Source organism: Pristis pectinata, chromosome 27 (assembly GCF_009764475.1).
Source record: "Pristis pectinata isolate sPriPec2 chromosome 27, sPriPec2.1.pri, whole genome shotgun sequence".
NCBI lineage: Eukaryota > Metazoa > Chordata > Chondrichthyes > Rhinopristiformes > Pristidae > Pristis > Pristis pectinata.
The window spans coordinates 7,469,599-7,491,701 of record NC_067431.1 but is presented as its reverse complement, the minus strand read 5'-3'; the positions used below and the strand labels follow the sequence as shown (position 1 = coordinate 7,491,701).

General features: G+C 41.3%; 1 protein-coding gene across 2 annotated transcripts in view; it reads right to left on the bottom strand.

Moving 5' to 3' along the window:
- The window catches only part of robo4 (roundabout, axon guidance receptor, homolog 4 (Drosophila)), a 107,843-nt gene extending 94,885 nt beyond the window's left edge, over window positions 1-12,958 (bottom strand). For both annotated transcript variants that reach the window (XM_052039912.1, XM_052039913.1), the window contains exon 1: window positions 12,763-12,958. In XM_052039912.1, the coding sequence (XP_051895872.1) occupies window positions 12,763-12,919 (157 nt within the window). In that variant the 5' untranslated portion in view covers window positions 12,920-12,958. The remainder of the gene's footprint in view (window positions 1-12,762) is intronic.
- Between the last annotated feature and the right edge of the window lie 9,145 nt (window positions 12,959-22,103).

Genomic DNA, 22,103 nt, shown 5'->3' with positions numbered 1-22,103 from the left:
CATTATTATCTACCCAGTCACAGCTGTGGAATCATCCACAATGTCTTCTCTTCCTGCTCACACTGTTACCAATGAAGAAGCCCAGGATCAATCCTTCACCCCCTACTATTTATTATCTACATGCTACCCATTGGCAATGCCATCTGAACCAGACGCATCTCATGACCACCTTCCTCAGACTGTGGCTGGTTTTTCATACTTCTGAATTGAGCAGAGGTTTTCTCCATCTAAGCTTCCAGGAGACTCAAGCCATTGTCTTTGCATCTTGATGTGTTATGATTGACACAGGTTGAACTTCACCAACTCCCATCTCTGTAACCTCATATGACTCCTGCCCTGCCTCAGCTCACTTGCTGCTGAAATCATGGTCCCTTCCTTTGTAACATAACCATTCCAACACACTTACCACCACTCTCCCATGTTCTACCCACTGTTAAAGACACCCAAATGTCGGTACCCATTCCAAACTTGAACAGTCCCATTCACCCATCACCCCTGAGCTTGCCGATCTAAACCAGTTTCCATTAATGGGCCATCTTAACTCTAAAATGTTCATTCATGTTTTCAAATCATTCAGTCATCTCATCCTTCTCTATCACTCTAACTTCCTGCTGCACATCAAGGTTATTGTTCCAGTTTTGACCTCCTGAGCATCCCTAATATTAGTCATTCCGTATTGGGGACTGAGAAATTGCTTTAATGACTTTTAGTGTTATTAAACAACATTGCAGGTCACCCTAACTCTGCAAAAGTCCCATACAGATTGAGAGCTTCATTTGGAAAGTTGACAGCATGCTCAAGTATCCTTGTATAACACCATGCTTTGTCACTTTCAATGCTCTGTAATCTATTGGTTTATTATGAATTCTCACAGCTTCTGGCATCTAGCCTTGCACCAGTGACCTTGGCAGCCAGCTCTTACATTCCACAATCTGAGAGATACAGAGGATTGTTAATACTGAATGAAGGGATGCTGCGATGATGGGAAGGGTTGGGAGATTGCTTCCAGGTGGTCAGACAGATCCAATGAAAAATGGTGTCTGCAGGAGCAATCTCCTTTGTATCAGCAAGGCATGGAGACCTCACAGGGCCACAGCTGAGTGCACAGGCTGGACACCCCAGGGATGTTTCTGTAAGGTGCAATACTACAAGGGTGCACCTGATAAATTATGCACATAGGGGAAGCCTGTTGCACAGGCAAATGCCCATGCCCCCTGTGCCTGCTCCTGTACACTGAAGGAAAAGTAGATGACATCTCTGCTCCTTGAATATGGAGTTTGGGAGAACCCCCCCCCCCCCCACCCCTTGATGCAGCAGTGACAGCGAAATAAGAGATGTGGTAGAAATCAGAGGTAGCAGCTTGGAATGAGCATGAGGCTAGGAAGCTGACTGTGACCACGGCCCTGACCTCCACAACAAAGCAGATTGGACTTTAGCAGGGATAAAGAAAGAAGTTTAAGTAGCATGGTTTAAATGGGAAAAGGGGGTAATGAAACCTGGTGGTGCTTTAGGTAAATAAGAAGTCATTTTTCAGACCATTGAGGGTGTAACTCACGCTGGAGGAGGGCAAAAGCTGGAGGTGAATTTTGGGCCTTGTATTACTGCTGACATCATTTGCAAGAATATTATGCCAGAAAAAGATGGCAGTGCAAATGAAAATCTTATCAAAACTTTGCCAATGGACGCTAAGACACAGAGAAATCAGTGCAAGGTCATTTTTCAATGACACAACACTGTTTATTTGAGACGCAAGAGACTGCAGGTGCTGGAATCTGAGGCAAAGAAACAACTCTGGAGGAACTCAGTGGGTCAGGCAGCATCTGTGGAGGGAAGTGGGCAATCGACGTTTGGGATTGAGACTTTTCATCTCGTTCAGGTGAAGGGTCTCCACCCAAAACGTTGACTGTCCATTTCTCTCCACGGATACTGTTCATTTGGAGTTGTGCGAAGGGAGATTTCAAGGCCTAATCCTTCAGTTGTGAAACTAAGATTTAAAATTCCCTCCCGAAAGCTCTGCAACTCTTTAACTCTCTTTGCTCCTTTAAGTTTCTCCATGAAACTTATCTCCTTCACTGAGTATTTAGTCATGAACTTAGGTTTCTCATTCTGGGGCTAGGTTGTAAAACTTGCTTGCCAGGCACCGTGTGATACATCAGGGTATTTTACAATATTAAAGGTTTTTGTAAATACAAAGCAGTTTCTCTCTTTTACATCCCACAACACTCCACTCGTGGGTAGCTGTCAGCTACAGCTCACTGGTGGCAGCCAGGACTCTTATTCAGATGATGATGAATTCAAGCCCTGTTCAAAAGAATTGAAGGAGTCCTGCTATGTCATAAATATCGTCTTTTGGATGAGTTTCAGGTGGTAGTAGTAGATCAGAGGGTGCTATTTGAAGGAAAGCAGCAGAGTTCAAACAAAGTCCTGCCCAACATGGGTCACTTAACAACTACTTAAAGTGAAATGTCATCTAAAAGCAAAATATTGCAGATGCTGGAAATCTGAGATAATAAAAGAAGGAAATGCTGTAAATAATCAGCAAGGCAAGCAGAACGTTGACATCCCATTAATTCAGCTCTGGTATGACTGACCTGATATATTAACTCTGTTTACTCTCTCTCTACAGATGCTACCTGACTTGCTGAGCATTTTCAAGGAACATTTGGTCAATTTTCATTGCTGTTTGTGAGGCTTTGCTCTGCACCAATTTGCTTCTGTGTATCAAACATTACAAAAATGCTTCACTGGCCATAAAGTGCTCTGGGTTGTCCTTGAATCATGAAAGGCACTATATCAATGCAAGTCCTTTTTTGACTTTGAGCTGATGACTTTTATTAATCAAGTCCATGCAAAAAATGGTGTTCTAATGTCCGTGGGCATGCAAAGTTACATGACATTGAAATGGGTAAATAAAGTAGAAACATGCAAGGAAACCCTGAACCCTTGTAGGTCGACGATCAGAAATGACCTAATACCCCACTACATTCAAGAGGTATTAGGGATGAGCAATAAGTACTGACCTTGCCCTGATCCTATCAAATGAATAAAGAACAAAAACAGACTTGTTTCCCTGAGCAGGAAGGTTCTTCCTGGGCGTGTGCCCCCCAGACAGGTTCAGTCCAAGTCATGCTTCCTCCAGGGGTTGCCAATGGTCAATGGCACCTCATGGATGCCCATTTTTGAGCTGCCAGCTCTTTACTGAGTTTATCACAATTGGAGTGCAACACAACTCAATGGATGGTGTTCTCACTGTGAAAACAGGACTCAAGCACTATACAGAGGATACTTCCATTGGCAGATTGGTGAGGACAGGGCCAGGTACGCCTCATGTTGTTTCGCTTACTACCTGCCACAGACCATACCTGACAACTATGTCCTTCAGGACTCTGCCAGCTCACTCAGCAGTGGTGCTGCCAAGTCACTCTTGAAGTCCCCCACCCAGAGTACAACCTGGACTCTTGCTACTCTTTGTACTTCTCAACATGTAGGAAAACTTCTTCATCAGCTGAGGGAGGAGAGTAGGAGGTAGGATGGTCCACTGCCATGAGACTTCATGGGGTCCAGAGTCAATGTTGAGGACCCCCACCTATATACCACCGGTACTGCTTCCCAACAGTAGACCACAGAGCCACTCACTCTAGTGGTCTCTCGTGCCGATGGGTAGGATTGTGATGAAGGAATCCAGCACTTGGTGAGGTATGATTTTGTGAGGATGACTATGCTTGTCCGTGGGACAGACCCTAGATGTTTGTGGGGAAGTCTTTCCTAATACTACCTCAGACCATATTTCTTTCTTCTCTTCTCAACTTGAACTAACGTCATTATGTTTATTTTGTTATCTAAGTTATGTTTAAGTTATGTTAATTTAAGCTTATGTATGTCATGCTTGTAATGTACTGTCTGCTGCTACAAAAAGTCAATTTTCATGGCATTTAGACCCCCAGTATGTATTCCAATGACAATAAACTTGAACTTGAACTTAAGCAAGGTCAACTGGGCTAGGAATGACCTTGCCATGTCTGAGTTCATTACTAGATCAATGCTAGGCAGTCGCCCTGTTTTACTCTTTCTCCATGGTAACATTTCAGCAGTCTGGACTCACATGTAGGTTGGACTGGGTAAGAATGGTAGTTCTCTTTTCCTCTTTTGCACTATTTATTTATTTTTGTAATTTATAGTAATTTACATCTTGCACTGCACTGCTGCTGCAAAACAACAAATTTCATGACATACATTGGTGATAATAAACCTGATTCTAATTCTGATTAACTCCCTTGAAAAGCATCAGAGAACCAAATGGGTTCTTGTAAAAATCCAGTAGTTTTGAAATGACTGGGGCATTTTAATTCCAGATTACTAACTGAATTCATATTCCACAACTACTATGGTAGAAATAAACTCACATCTCTGGATTGTTAACCAAGTACTAAAAGGATAGGACCATAGGATATCGCTACTGGACTACGTAATGTAGCTCTCAAAATTCATGACCCAGGAATTCATCAATAATACGTACGCAGAGCTAGAGGCAGATGGTACACATACCTGCACAGCCTTGATGGTTGTTGAGGGCTCTGTGTTTTTGCTGCCCCCCCTCCCTATCCCACTCTGTGCATGAACATACTACAACAAAAATTTTCTCCAAAGTAATGGAGTCATAGATTCAGACAGCACAGAAACAGGCCCTTTGGCCCATCGGATCCCTGGCAATAAATGTTTAATGTTAATGTACATTGTTTGAACTTTGTTGATTTGGACCTTTGCTGATTACTCAATGGCTAGATGTCGTGGAGTACATGAAGGTTGCAGACTTTAATAAACACCAATGGACCTGCAGCAGGGAAACAGTGCAACATGATAATTGGCTGTATTTTTTCCAAGGCTTGTGACTGACATCCGGTGACCCCAGACTGGAAGTGCACATGCGTGGAGACAGGGATCAGGTTCTATTATGGTGCCACCTACGGTCCAATGCCGGCTGACTATCATACTCTGAAGAATAGCCATGGCACCAGTGACACCTGTGGAACTAAACTGAGGAACCTTCAAGAGCAACAGAAAGAAAACTAGACACACCTTTGGGATTGGACTACATATACCTGACACTAAGTTGTATGTAGCTTTAGTTTCTGTTAATTTAAAAAACCTACAAGAGCAAGTAACATGGTCCAAAGCTTCTTCCCGCAATGAGTTTAAAATATTTAAGATGCTCTGTTTGTTAAATGTTAAACTTAGGCTGTTAAACTTGGTCTGGTAAACATTAGAATTAGGAATGGTAGGAAAATGGGTTGCTGGGGAATACGCCAATCACCTTCATTCTGGCTGTCTCTAACATTGCCACCATTTGCAACATGAACTATAATATACCATCTGTATTGGATTATTATTGTCACTTGTACCGAGGTACAGTGAAAAACTTGTCTTGCAAACCGATTGTACAGGTCAATTCATTACACAGTGCAGTTACATTGAGTTAGTACCAAGTGCATTGAGGTAGTACAGGGCTCTGACCTATGATATCTCAAGGTGCATTACTGAAACGGAGGAACTGTGAGAGCTAACATATGGACAACAAAATTTCACAAACAGTAAAATAACACTGAACAGATGTCATAAAACACTAATAATCCACTATCCAATTATTTGGAAATCCTGATGCTTTGCCATCCGGTTCACCTGATTCTGTTTCACACACTCTCTTTCAACTCACCAGGGCTCCATTCTCATGCTCCCTTTAGCCTCACAGGGGCCATGATTCCCACACTCCTTTTAAACTGATCAGAGCCCCAATCGCACACTCCTAAACTCACCAAGGTTCTGAGCCCACAGTCCTTATAAACTCACCAAAGCCGCGTGCCCATGTTCCTTATAAACCCGAGACACAAGAGAGTGTAGATGCTGGAATCTGGAGCTAACTAACAAACAGCTGGAGGAAGTCAGTGGGTCAGGCAGCATCCGTGGAGCGAAATGGACAGTCGACGTTTCGGGTCAAGACCCTTCATCAGGATCCGCTGATGCCTGACCTGCTGAGTTCCTCTAGCCACTTGTATTTTTGTACTTTATAAACCCACCTGGTTCACTGGAAAATTCATCATAATTCTGAGTTAAATCTAAAAGAAAACTAGAAGTGTGTTGAACTATTAATAGTAGGACTAGTAGCTGGGAAATCTGCCAGACCAGCATGCTGGACTATCAGAGTTTAACTGCAATCTGTTTAGTGCTAGTTGTTGAGGAATTAATGGGCAGATCTTCCCTTGCACGGAAACCACTGGGTGTCCATGTTCCACACTGCCTGTTCCAGTCTCCCAGGGGAAGGCTTGCTCCCAGCCCTTCGATAGCGCAGGGGGGTGTCTCATTGCAGGCAGTGTGCTGCTCTCACACAATGACTTTGGCAGCTGGAAAGGCCCCACAGGCAGTCATACCTGTCAGTGTTGTCAGGACCACTGACTTCCACATTCACCAACATTCACTAACATGCAAAGTGTGCGAAAAGATTTGAAAAACAGAAAATATTTAATTTTTCCTTTACATTTAAAAAGCTGAAAAGCACTTCAAAAGGGCTAAAGAAACAATTATAATCTTTAAAATTAGTGTAAATGTATATTAAAAATTATAGATCGAAGTTAATTTTAATTATTTAAATTGTTTTCTTTCCCCTGGGTTTTTTCCCCCCAGGACACAGCAGTTTTAATGGGGACTGGCATGGTTGCATAGCTTTAAACTGGACAGGTTCAGAGACAGGATTCCCAGCTGGAGAACTGGGAAACGTGTGGAAGATCTAGAATGCAAGAGGTGACAATCAGTGAAGATTAAGATATCTTTATTAGTCACGTGTACATCTAAAACACACAGTGAAATGCATCTTTTGCATAGAGTGTTCTGGGAGCAGCCCACAAGTGTTGCCACACTTCCGGCGCCAACATAGCACGCCTACAACTTCCTAACCCGTACGTCTTTGGAATGTGGGAGGAAACTGGAGCACCCAGAGGAAACCCACGCAGACATGGGGAGAACGTACAAACTCTTTACAGACAGTGGCCGGAATTGAATCCAGGTCGCTGGCACTGTAAAGCATTATGCTAACTGCTACACTACCATGCCTGCCCCTATCAGGGCAGCACAGGAGCAGTTAGCAGCCTGGACATCAGGCTGGAAAATGACCCTTGCAAGTTTGACCAACTCCATTACAATAAAGCACAATTTCCACAGGGATGCACAGACAGGTTCCCACAATAACTCTGGTGGTAGGGCAGAAGATCTGCTCAATATTAATCAAGGCCAATTTTCTTTGAAGTATTACCATAGCAACCATTAGATTCACCCAATAGGACAGACGGATCCTTAGTGAAGGACAGCACCTTTGACAGTGCTGCATTCCTTCAGTATGGCACTGACATGTCAGCTTGAATTATGGGCTCAGGTCCCTGGAAATGGGTTTCAAATTCTCTGACATCAGAGCTGGATTGTTACTGAGCCACAGCTAACACCACAGTGGGAGCTGCCATTCAGCATGTGCCTCTCTATATGCTGCAAACTCCATCACTGCACACTGCCACAAACAATCTCTTTCAAGCATGTTTTGTCAAGCAGAAATAATTTTTTTACATATTAAAAAAAATGAATTCAACTAATTTTGAATGAAATGATTGGTTAATTAGCCAATTAAGGGAAATGAGGGACTTATTGGTTTCAACTCAAAGGAATTGCTGCACCCATTTCAATGCACAAGTTGCCATTTATCATTTACGGAAATATTAAGGAATTATTGTCAACTGATATTTTTCACCTCATTTTATATCCATTCATTTTCTTATGTTGTGTAGTGGGGGAGGATAAGTTTGCTCCCAGGCTCATAATCCTTGTGGGAGAGAAGCCTGCCCCTTACACTGATTACTTCACCTTCTCTCCCTGCAGCTCATGCTTAACTTCTCACACCCCAGGAACAAACGTTTGCTAAGTGGCAAGCAAAAGAGGTAAATTCATCTTGTGCACATTCACTCTGGGGCTGTATATCGAGCAAAGTGTGTGCTACAGGTAGCTTGCACTTTAACCTTTAAGGAATACAAGATGACCGAATTTTGACTTGTTCTTCCCCTTTTCTTTTTACCACAGTTCCGATGAAGGGGCTGCATCCTAAAACATTAACTCTTTTTTTCCTCTTTCTACAGAGGCTGCTGAGTGTTTGCGTCATTTTCTGTTTTTATATCATTTTTTTTAATATGCCCCCATTGACTCTCAGTGCAATTTACAGATCTTTTGTTTTACTACAACTCTTAATACACATGAACACAGTGTACCAAAATTGCCATAATGCCTTTCACCCAGCCTTTTCAATTTATAAAATTTCACTTCACAAAATGTTTTCCATGTCTGTATTCCTTTCGCAAATCAAGGAATGATTGTATAAAAGTGAACACTGGCAATGAAGGAGTGAACCACTTCTAGGATTAGGGCCATATTGTAATTTTGATAAAGAATGTGTAAAATTAAAGTCCTACTTCTTATTTGTTATATCAGCTAGCAATAAACAATTCCAGTTGATGCTTCTTTCATACTTCTAATACAGACTACTTCTTAAATTCAAAATAATTTTCAACAACAGCAGACATTCTGAGTTATGCAACAATTTCAGCATCTGCAATTTTTAATTTTTTTGTTGAACTTCAGGCAGCACTGGGTTTTGTGCATCTGGCCTAAAATCAGTGGTTGTCACTCCAATTATGATTTAATGGGAAGGTTGAAAATCATGGGCTCTGCCTGTAAAATCACAAGCCCATTGGGAGCAGCGGATCATGATCTTCAACGTTCTCTAAAGTCCCTTCATTTTGAGCTTGATTGCACAGGTCAAAAGAAGGTTTTTCTCCACTGCCCTAACCCAACACTCAGAATCATTGCAGGGAATTATCTGTATTTCTATAGCAGTTTCAATACATTGACAATCTCATCACAGATTACACTGGAGTAGAAATTGAATTAGGGGTCTGTTATGAGTTTGGGATTAAGCTGTGTTTGTAGAGTTGAGGGACCTTATATTGGTCTTACTTAAAATTGGAATTCAAGTGTTTTCTCTCAGCTTTCATTAAGTTTCAAAATCCAGTGACAGTTGTGTAGACTAAACTCCTGGAAACTGAGTTAAAATACCTCTATAGAAGGCCATTCACAGAGCTACATCCAACCTGAAAGTGTTTGACACTGATATTTTTGCCTGAGATCAGAAATTTCCATTTTCATGAGTTAATATTCCTTCTCCCAATGGTCAGGAGATCAAAAACATACATACTTTTATTGAGGTACTCTGTCTTCCAAATAATAGTTACAGCAAAGATTGACATATTATTTGCTTCTCTGTTTTGTCTTAAAATTAAAGTCCATGGAATCAAATCCCTCCCTGGGTACAGTCTTCTCCATGGAAAATCTTCCACCTCTATAATCCTTAGGGAACTCTCTGCAATGCTCCAATTCTGCTCTTTTGCATAGTTAATTTATTTTACTCCATTGTTGGATTCTGTGCTTTCATTTGCTACAGTCACTAGTTCTGAAATTTCCCAGCTCTGTCTCACTCCATCTCTTTCACCTTTAAAGTGTTATTTAAAACCTACACTTTGTTCAATGCTTTCCTCAATTGAACTAATATTGCCTGATGTGGTACCTCCATCTCACCTTCTGCTTAGTAGACACTCTGAATTGTCTTCGTGTAGATGAACTGCATAAATGTAAATAGAGATATTCTTTGATTTATGAATGTTTGATTTGTGGATTTTTTTGTGGTAGGGTCTTCAAATTAAATACTTATGTTTTACTGCAATGAACAGCACACCATTTTCCATGCACAAAAGCACATTTTACCAAAATTGCCATTATGCATTTTGCCCAGCCCTTCCAATTTATGAAATTTCGCTTCACAAAATGTTTTCTACAAGTGTATTCCTTTTGTAAATCAAGGAATGGCTGTGTAAAAATAAACCTTGGTAATGAAGCAGTGCACTAATCCTAACAGAAGTCTTCTAGGATTAGGTACATCTTTCAATTTTGATTACAAAAATCTAAAGTCAAGGTTTTCTTTGGCATTTGTTATATCAATGAGCAATAGCACAAAAAAATTCCAATAGATGCCATTTTTCCAAGTTTCTAAAGAGTTTACTTCTGAAATTCAAAATTATATTCAATCATAGCAGAAATTCTGAATGATGCAACAAGTTAAATTAATCAACTTTGAATTAGTGGTGATATAAGTATATAGGGACTAGATATAATTTCTTGCATTAAACTGAGTGAATTGATTAATGAGCCGATAGTATTAGTTACATTGTTTCCAGACAGTCATACAGTACCAAGGCTATAATACATTATAAAACAAAACTATCAAGTCAACTGGTTTCAGTATTAGTGTATTTAGACTTTTACTAAAGCAAAGTTTCAAAGAGTCGCTCAAATCCCTCTGGTAGTTAAATTCATTTGTATTTGGTGATATCTTCACACAGTATTTCGACACAATTGTCAAAGCGACTGTGGTAAAATATAAGTGTAAAAGGATGCATTAACCAATGAACTAACAGAGGAAGTTTTAAAAATGATAATCTCAGGATGTGGGCATTGTGTCAACATTTATTGTCCAGCCATAGCCCTGTTTGCTGTAATTGTGTTGCTGACCGGACCACTTCAGAGGGTAGTTCAGAGTGAGTAAGAGAATGAAGTCATATGTAGGCCAAACTATGCTTGGAGAACAGTGTTTTGTCCCAAAAGGACCTCCATTAATGTCAGAGAAACAAACAATCTCAAAATAGATGGAATCCAATGCAAAGTACATGTGTGTAACATGCATAACCTAATGGAGTTTTCACACAAAACAAATCCAGTGAAATCTGACATGAAAGAAGAGTGATCCAGTGGGAACGACCGTGAATGGAACATGGTCTATTGGGGATTTAATACAAAATAATCACAATCCAATGAAATTTGCATGAACAGAGCATTATTCATTACAAAACTAGTTCAGAGATTGACAACATTAACACTGAAAGACAATTTCAAATTTGCTGGTGCAGCTCTCCTCCTTGAAACAATTGACTTTAGGGAGAGTTTATTCTGTTTCCTTCACTGAGTATTAACCACTTGCTAGCCTGTAGCTACTGCATTCTGGGTTCCTACTCAGTGTTTTGAGTAAAAAATAGACTTCCAACTAAAATGGTCTGGAAAATGGAGCTAAGATTGATTGAAGAAAAAAACAAATCAGCATTTTTTTCTTGAGGTGAAACGTAATTAGAGGAGGAACATTAATCAGCACATTTCTGGAGAGAGTTTCTGGAAGGAAGCTTCATCTGGTGGGTCATTGTTATATTTTGGCAATTATGTGTATGGTTGAAGACAAGCTTTATTTCCAAAGATAATCTAACTGATCTGATGCTGAGATCACCCATTACTGTTATTGCCTACAAGAAAATAACATTTGATTCCCGAGATCACTTTTAATTTGGAAGAATTTATTCAGCTTTTAATTCTTCAAATATATATTTGAGGGGAAAATTAAATATAATCCCATAGACACAGACATACATATATAGAAACAAAACGTATGTACATACAGGCAGATAAATGTTGATGTAAGCTCACAGAAACACATATATACATATGTTATTATGTTATAGTTACAATGTCTGTATATGTCAGCTCCCTGTTGTAGTTTCATTAAACAATAAACTAATGATGGCGCATAATCCTTTTTAAAACATTTCTTAAGTTTTGCTTTGTGTAAGGGAAATCTACCTCGTTGCTCCCCATGTTAAGATATCAACTGTTTGGACAGCAGGTCTAAATATATCCCCCGGGACCTTATGCTGAATTTCTAAAACTAACCGACCTTATTCTCGCCGTGAACAGAAAACCGCGGGTTATTCCTGCTCTTTCCCGCTGTAGTAAATGTTAATGTTAATATGGTTATCTTCCTTAGCTCAGAGCACTTAATAAAGCAGCTTTCATCTCGTTCGGCAATCTTGTAGAGTTGTTAAAATACTAAAATCTTTGTATTAGTTTATATAGTTAACGGTCTCTGATATTATTGGAGGGACATTGAACTAGTTTTCTGAAGAGCTCAGGGAACTATAACTTAATCGGGTGGGCATGAATGACAAAATATTTCGACGATTAGCAATGTTACTGGCAACATTTGCAGGATTGTTTTAAAGGAAAATATTTTGTTTTAAACGTTTGTTACTGATCAAAAGCACAATACAAACGTCTAAGTTGAAAACGTTTAAAATAAATTAACGTCATATTTTTCCTCACTTCCTGTTTTGTTTCCATTAAATTTGCAAATAATGATCTCCACTTTATAAAGACTACTGCAGTTCAGATAAAGCTAATTAGAATTCTGTTTGTTTTTCCTTCTGAGAGACCATGTCTGAGATTTGACCCGTGCCCACATTTCAATAGTAAATTGATATAAAGAGAATCGCCCGAGTGTTATCTCTATACAGGATGCTCCAATGACTCAACAAAGAGACACTTAACTAGTTTTACATATTTCTTTTACGGGGAGAGAAAAAAGAGGCGCAGTTAGCTCGAGTCAAGAGAGAAAAGGCGGAATTGCATATCAAAAAGGTCATTAAAATTTGTAATCAGCCCTATTGTATCGAAGCAAAAAGTGTTTATTTGAAGACAGAATGAGAGAGGAAAAGAGATGCTTGGAGAGTCTTCTCATACCGATCTTGATTGTTGTAGAAAAGTAATTATAAAGGGTCTGTGTGAAGAAGTTTTAGTACTTACTTCGAGATCTGTAGCTGGGTTTGAAGGAGTGTAGATGTCTTGTCCCTCTCAGAGGCCTGTCCAGCGGACAGGTACATTGACACCGGCAGACCTTAGAGCTCTCAGCCCCGGCAAAAAGGGAAAGATAAAGCAAAAGCGAAGCAAAGGAAGGCATCATATGGGAAATGGGCTGGGGAGAGTTGCTCCCGTGGCTCGTAACAACGCCAACATCAGCAGCACCGACTTAGTCTGATGCCTGTCTGATTCAAGCCCCTTGGTAAATTATTGGAATTTGTTATCATGCATGTTTGCAACTGCTTTTGTGTTTTTCCTCTTCTTTTTCTAAGTTGTTGAACAATGGGGGAGAAAGGCTCGATGGCACCATGCTGAGACGAGGGCTGAGCCGAGGACCGGGGCTGACTGCAACATCTGTGGAATCCAGAGAGGGGGAAGAAGAGAAAGAAAGATCTTTTTTTCAACCTAACTCAAAACTACACAGTCAGAACAGAAACATTCCCAAACACAAGGGCATGCTCTGCATCTTGTTTATTACTTCTGCAATTTATCAGCAAAAAATACAGATTTCTGCCCAGATGAGTTGGTTTCTCCCTCTCCAGGATCAGGGAGGTAGACGTTTGCCATCCTTGAAAGATTGTCACATAAAGGATGTCAGCCCTTTAGAAATTCTGTTTTCAAACAGTATTGACTATCCTGTGATAGATTTCACCGCCTGTCTGCGCTGCCTTTGTGAGGTTTCTGTTGAGTTCGGAGTGTTGGAAAGCAAGAGCAACAGTTTGCTAAGAATGGCAAAATGAATCTAAAACAGTAGCGATAGACAATGGTCCCTCAACTAACCAAACAGTCTGCAGCTTCAAATTCAAATAAAAGTATCAGTTTTTTTAGTGTGTATATATATATATATTATTTATTGGGCATTTCACCCGTCATAATAATCACAGAACTCCGAACCACTGTTTACTTTACAATTAGTTTTGTAGCTTTGTTCAGATGCACAGAGCTAACCATGGCCAATTAAACTGCCCTCAATTATGGTTCGAAATGTGCTTAGTATTCCCTTGCTTTAGTTCTGCGAGTAAGCCAGTTTCCATTCGGATTTAACTGGAATACAAATTAGTCCTGACTGGTTTCAGTTGACATTCGGTAACGAATCGGCCGCTTCACTTGATATTCAATGCTGTTGACGTCACTGAGGTCAACGAAAGGGATAGAGACTGGGGCATGTAACGAGCGGCCCCTGTGATGCCGCCCAGGACGAATTTCACGCCCCCCACTACAAGGTACAACTGAGCTCTCCCATTCTGGGGCGTGAGAGAGTCAAAATGTGACAAGAATCCCATCTCCAATTGTAAATGCTGTGTTCTGCATTTACTTGTACCGCTGGGATTTTTTTCCAGGGTTAACACGGTTTATCAGGAATCAAGGAAGGGCACCAGACGCCCAAACAGATGGCGTCTGACAAGATTCGACTTGTGCATGAGGATTCCCTTGAACTTCAACAGATGCACTACTGAAAGTATCCTGACGGGTTGCATCTCTGCCTGGTATGGCGACTGCTCTGCTCTGGACTGAGGAACCTGCAGAGAGCGGTAAACATTGCCCTGGTCCATCACAGGCTTGTCACTTCCACAGATCCAGTCCATCTTCACACTGTGTTGCATCAGGAGGGCTAACTGTATCCTCAAGGATGCCTGCCACCCTGGCCATTCTCTTTCCCCTCTTCTCCCTGCACCTTCTCTCTAACTGTAACACAGTATTCTGCATTCTGTTATTGCTTTTCCTATGTACTACCTGGATACACTGTTGTAATGAAATGATCTGTATGGATGGCATGCAAAACAAAGTTTTATACTGTACCTTGGTACATGTGACAATAATAAACCAATTTACCTTCTGGGAGAAGACACAGGAGCTTGAAAGCCTGGATGACCAGACTCAAGGACAGCTTCTTCCCCACTGCCATCAGACTCCTGAACCAGTCACGTCTTTCACATCCCCTTCCCGATGGTGCTGACACTTCCTTGAACCCTTAATTCTACCTCTTCTGTTATTGTCACTTTAGTATTTTTACACTACTTCAGTTTACACTTCTGTACTTTGCACCGTGCTGTCATTTTTGCACGTCGCTGTATTCATTGTTGTATTTATCGTTACCATCTATATTGTTTACTCTGTGAGCTCCACACGAGCAAAGAATTTCATTGTGCCCTTGTAAATATGACAATAACCTAGCCTGAATCTGTACTCTGACCACTAATTTACCACTTTATTGGATTGATTATTAGCGTCAGTCCATCCTCTCTGTGGCTGTGATTCAAGGCCAACCCCAACAAGCCTGTTCTCCAGGAGCAGAGCCTCTCACACTACCCATTAAGGAAAGACCCTGCCCTGGAGGGGATATTGGGGTATTCTGACCACTGTTGAATACATGAGTTCACCTCAGTAAGGAGGTGCTAGTGAGAGCAGAGTTATTGAATTTGCCATTTAATATGAAACAAGGTCATAAATTTGCTGCTGAAAGTATATTGTACATTCAAATTGTGTTGTGTTTTTATAAAATGGAAGTTTCTTTGTAACCCTTCCATTTACTTCCAATCCCTGTTAACTCAGGCAATCTGGAGTCTTGCACCAGCAATCATTTTTATACCAAGGTGTCATGAAAATTCATCTGGACCATTAAATTCACTTTGCAACATCCTTGATACTCTTTTAAACAACTCTTAAAAGATCACAAGATGCGTCCAATTGAAAAACAGTGGTGTTGGTCTCCTTCATGTAACACCAATCTGTTGAAGGAATGGTGGGCCTTCCTGGTTGAATTTCTCACTGGTTACAGCATTTAGACAGAGTCGAGAGCTCATTTCGTTATATGGCAGAGAAGAATGCTATTCAGCCCATTGAGTCAATAGAACATAGTACAGCACAGGAACAGGCCCTTCAGCCCACAACGTCTGTGCCAAGCACAATGCCAAATTAAACTAAATCTCTGCTGCCTGCACATGACCCATATCTTTCCCTTCCCTGCATATTCATGTGCTTCTCTAAAATCTCATTATTGTATCTTCTTCCACCACTGACCCTGGCAACCTATTCCAGGCACCTACCACGCTATGTGTAAAAAACTTGCCCTGCACATCTCCTTTAAACTTTCCCCCACTCAGATTAAATGCACGTTCTCTAGTATTTGACATTTCTACACTGGGAAAAAGATTCTGGCTGTCTATCCTACCAATACCTCTCATAATTTTATAAAATTCTATCAGGTCTTACCTCAGCCTCCGACGTTCCAGCAGAAACAACCCAAGTTTGTCCAAACTCTCCTTGTGGTTCATACCCTCTAATGCAGGCAGCATCCTGATAAACCACTTCTGTACCCTTTCCAAATCCTCCACAGGAGATAGAGAGCCTGGTGACATGGGGTCATGACAACAACCTTTCCTTCAATGTCAGCAAAACAAAAGAGCTGCTCATTGACTTCAGGAAGGGAGGCAGGCAGTGCACATGTTGCTGTTTACATCAATGGTGCTGAGGTCAAGCGGGTTGAGAGCTTCAAGTTCCTGGGAGTGAACATCACCAATAGCCTGTCCTGGTCCAACCACATAGATGCCATGGCTAAAAAAACTCACCAGTGCCTCTACTTTCTCAGGAGGCTAAAGAAATTTGGCATGTCCCCTCCCTTGACCCTCACCAATTTTTAATGATGCACCGTGGAAAGTATCCTATCCAAATGCATCACGGCTTGATATGGCAACTGCTCTGCCCATGACCACAAGAAACTGCCAAGAGTTGTGGACGCAGCTCAGCACATCACGGAAACCAGCCTCCCCTTCATAGACTCTGTCTACACTTCTCACTGCCTCGGTAAAACATCCAACATAATCAAAGACCCCACCCTCCCTGGACATTCTTTCTTTTCCCCCCTCAGGCGGAAGATACAAAAGCCTGAAAGCACGTACCACCAGGCTCAAGGACAGCTTCTATCCCACTGTTATAAAACCATTGAATGGTACCCTAGTACAATAAGATGGAGTCTTGACCTCATAATCTACATCATCATGGCCTACAAATAATTCCTATTGATGTTTTCTGCCCTTTGCTAATTCTTAGCTTGACCAAACTGATTCTAATTCTGCATCATGATCCATCAAGCCAAGGTCACTTTTCACTGCGCCAAACTCCTTCAACAGTGCTACTTCATCCTCTTCCCTCCATCCTGCTTCCACTGTTTTTAGTCTCTGGCACTTTTCCAATGAAACCCAACACAAGCTCAGGGAACAACATCTCTTCTTTTAACTAAGTACAGGAGAGCCTTTTGAACTCAACAACACAAAAATCAACAATTTTAGATAGTCAGCTATCTCAACGTTTATTTTTTCTCCTGCTAATTTCACGTTCCATTTGTCTCTTCCAGTTTACAGTTACCTCAGACACACATTTTGTTATCTTTGAGCCTTTAACACTTTCTTTCAGCCAGCAATATCAACACTTGTCCTTTCTGGGCTTCACCCTATTCCAGACCTCTTTTGTTCTCCTGCACCTCTTCACCCATCACTTTTCTCTTCAACTTAAAGTAATTTTATCTCTAATATTTCCTTGTCATGAAGAAAGGTCATTGATGTGAAACAACTGTTTCCATCTCCTTAGGTGCTTCCTGATTTGCTGAAAATTTCAAGCATTCCTTGTTTATATTTCAGATTTCCAGCATCTGCAGTGCTTTGCTGCCGGCATTCCCTCTTTCTGGGTGGGCAATTCCTCTCATCAAAGTGTATTGCAACATCAAACATGCAATTGTCAAGAGTTCCAATGGAGCATTTTTTGTAAACACATTCCAACAGAAATTAAAAACCAGTCAGTCTATTCCCCACCCTTTCTCTCTTGCTTTGTTATTACTTGAAACACAAGTGATAGTTTTTATTACTGTTCTAGTACGTCTCCTTATCTTCCTTTGACTAGCTGCTTTTCCTGCCTTCCTTTTTGCACCATCTATCTATCTCCCTTTCTTTGAGTCTCGGAATCTCTTCCTGCACATCTGCCCATGTTTCTATTCAGCCTGACCCCCTCTCCCTTCCCCTCCCCTCCCTACCTGACAGTTTTTTTGGTGATATGCATTCAATAGTCTCTTGTCATTCCCTCGATGTTCCAAATTTGGTACCTGCCCTTTCTTCCTTGTTTTCTCTCTTTCGTTCTTATAGCTTAACATAAACTTGCCAATTACTTCTCACACATGCACAGTTCCTCACTCCGAATGCCTGTAGAATAAAGCCCCAATGATCAATGTTTGCCTTGCTCAGCACATAACTACTGTCAGCTCGAAGAAGAAAAGCACTGTGATGCTGGAGGAACTCAGCAGACCAGACCGCATCCGTGGAGAAAAGCAGGCGGTCAACATTTCAGGTCAGGACCCAGTTGATCCAACATCACAGTGTTTTTGATCTAGATTCCAGCATCTGCAGTCCTTTATTTCTCTAGTACTACTGACAGCTCAGTGGCTGTCAGTCATCCTTCTTATAACATGCACAGACTTTCATTCTGATTCAGCTCCAATCAATGATTGAAAGAGCTGTTACCAATTTACCCACAAATAGTCACTTAAAAACAATTCAAACATAAATGATTGAATCAACTTGATTATTAAAATTCAGCTACATAGCAGACAATCTAATGAAAACAATGAGCCAACTTTTCCAATTGTTTATGATGTATGAGGGAGGTATCAGTAGTAATTTTTTTCCGCAGTTTTCCTCACCCTTCTCCTTGCCAGGTGCTCACTGTTACTAAATAAAGAAAGGACACATTTAATTTGTGCCTCTGGGAACTCTGGATATCTCCAAATGCTTTGCAGCCAATGAGGTACTTTTAGAGATGAAGACACTTCTGCAACATAAGAAACATAATTGTGCAGTGCAAGATCCTGCAAATAGCACAAAATCAGTTATAGGGATGGCAGCATACATGGAAAGAGACCGGCAGGGCACTGACCAATAATCATCTTAAGGGCAGATGCATATGTGTATGTTATGCATTGGTTTAATGTGCCCCACCAAAAGTGATTAAAACTCTGCAGTCACCCCTGCATACTGGTGATGGCTAAGCAGTAAAAATTCATCTAAATCTGTAAAAGGAAGTAACCTGCTCCTTCACATTAGTATATGCAATCTTGTACATCAATAGGTCTTAGTTTGGTGCCTCATGTGGACGATGGTTCCTCTTCCACTTGTGTCTCCCAGACTTATGGACTCAAAGGTTTGGATTTAATCCAATAATATGCTGGCTCAGAAACAAGCATGCTGCATCTGAGCTACAATTGAGATTTAAGGACTATTTTCATGCATGAAGACATGACATCTTGCCTGGGCACCATTTATCATGAACGCCCAGGTAAGATGTGTCAGCAGGTTGTGCAATAAGCAGAGGCACCACAGTGGAGTTCAACCATGTAGCCATCTGCCATTTCTAAAGCTACAGTGCTCTGCTGAGGCAATGCCTAGAGCACAGGGATGACATCTGAATATTCTCTGAGCAACAATGGAGAGAGCCAAGGTTTGGGTTTGGTCTGGAATGATGACACAAAACAGATCCAGGTGACAAAAATGTGCATCCTGGGCAAAAGTTTTTTTAAAAAAATAATTTCACAGAGGTTCTCTGGGACATTCATTTGATGTGATGTTCCAGGATGGGTAGAGAACAAAGGATTTTTTACTTGCAGATAGGGAGAACGGGTTGTAGCGAAGTTCGACATCTGAGAAATAAAACAGCAGATGTCGAAAGTACATCAGCAGGTCAGGCAACCTGTGTGGAGAGAGAAACAGACTTAACATTTCAGGTTGATGCCCTTTCATTAGAACAGGGAAAGTGAAAGAGGAATCTAAATATAAAGAGAGGAGGCGCAAAGAGAACACAAGAGAAGATTTGTGGTAGGATAGAGGATAGGGAGGAGAGATTGAATGATATTAGTGCTTGCAGAATGAGGGTAGTAAATGTGAGATAAGAAGCTTTTGTTTCCAGTATCTCTCATACTTGTTGCCTTAATAGCTCTCAATATCAGCAGTAATCTCTTTCAAAGGGTTCTTCAGGCTATGCAGAGAAGCACTCATGCTGATATTTGTGAGGGGTCTGTCTCTTTCAATACATTATAGTTCCATATGATGGATATAATGTGCTGGCAAAAAGCCAAGCTGGTGTGCTTACCCAAGTGCCAAGTAATGATTTTCTCCAGCAAAAGAGGATCCATATAACCCTGATATTAAATGGAATTACCATTGTAACACTTCACCATCAACAATAGAAAGGCCAAAATCTCAGCTCAACCAGCTGCTAAAATGCTTCAGAGAAACATTCTGAAGCAAGTGACTCCCCTTCCGATGACTAACGCCTCTACCCCACCTACAAGGCACGACAAGGTGTGTGATGAAATACATTCACTTACCATATGGCTGCAACAGTACTCAACACTGTCCAAGACAAACTGATCTACTTGACTGGCAGATTACCCAGCAGCTTAACCATCAATTTCATACACAGCCTTTGAAGGAGGAGGGCAGAAGAAACACAGGAACACCGTTGCCTTCTGCTACACGAGGCATGCTGACTGGCATGCTTATCGACAGAACTGGGGCAAAATCACGGCACTCTCAACCGAATAATAGTTACACCACGGGGACCGTAGTGATCCAAGAAGAAGCTCATCATTACCTTCCTAAAGACAAGGAAAGGATGAGAATAAGTTTGGCCTTGCCAACAAAACACGCAACTCCCCAACTCCCTAATAATTTTTTTTTGGAGGGTTGGTCCCCTTGAAGCATAAGTCCTGGGATATGGGGTTCCAATTCTGGCAGTTATTAATTATGATAATTTATTATAATAACTTTCCAGCTGCATGAATAGGAGAGCCGCAGATCAGGTCACAGTATAGAGCAAAGTCACTGCAGGACATTAAATCCAATAATAATGGCATTTGCCCTAGAATCTTCCTCCTAAAAAGCCCATGTGCTCAAAAGACCAGCAAAAGGAATTTGTATTTCAATATTGTTCACATGTGCATTTGGAAAAGTACTTAAAGTTCATTGGGTTGCCACCATCAGTGAATATGTAACTTGATACTTAACCATAGAACATAGAACACAGAACAGTACAGCACTGGACAGGCCATTCGGCCCACGATGTTGTCCCATACTAAATGTCCCCCTCTTGTGTATCATCCATATCCCTCCATTCCCTTCATGTTCTATATAAAAACCTCTTAAACTCCACCAAGCTGCCTGCTTCCATGACTACCCCTGGTAACTCATTCCAGGCACCTACCACCCTCTGTGTAAAAAACTTTGCCCCTCATGTTGTCTTTAAACTTCCCCCCTCTTAACCTTAAAAACATGTCCCCTGGTGTTTGACATTTCTACCCTGGGGAAATGATTCGGACTGTCTACCCTGTCTATGCCTCTCAGAATTTTAAAAACCTCAATCAGGTCTCCCCTCAGCCTTCGACGCTCTCGGAAGAACAACCCAAGTTTGTTCAACCTCTCCTTATACCTCGTACCCTCTAATCCAAGCAGCATCCTGGCAAACCTCTTCTGCACCATCTCCACAATTTCCACATGGTTTCCATGCCATTGGAATCAGTTGGTTGATTTGTGAAGTATCGAGTGCTTTTTGTAATGCAACATCAAGTACATGTTAAACAAATACATGCACAGGCGTCTTCACTCTGTGGGCACCAAGATTGGACTCATAAGCCACTTGAGAGCCCATAAATAGATCAACGGAACGAAGACCATCATCCTTGACCTTGAGGGATAGCCACGACGACGACCCTCTCCACGTTCTCCACGTCCATCCTATAATGGGGCAACCACAACTGCACACAATACTTCAAGTGTGGTCTGACTAACATTTTATATAGCTGCAGCATGACTTCCTTACTCTTATATTCAACACCCCTACCAATGAAGACAAGCATGCCATATGCTTTCTTTACCACCTTATCCACTTGTGTAGCTACTTTCAGTGAACTATGGACCTGGACCACAATTTCCCTCTGTATCTCAATGCTATTAAGGGGGCCATCGTTAACTGAATGGTTTCTCCATTCAATTGACTTCCCAAAGTGCAACACCTCACAGTTGCCCAGAAGAAACTCCATCTGCCACTCCTCTGTCCATATCTGCAACTGATCTATATCCTGTTGTATTCCTTGATCATCATTTACACTGTCCACAGGCCCACAAATTTTGGTGTCATCTGCAAACTTACTAATCCAGTGTAGCGGTTAGCGTAACGCTATTACAGCGCCAGCGACCAGTGTTCAATTCCGGCCGCTGTCTGTAAGAAGTGTGTACATTCTCCCCGCG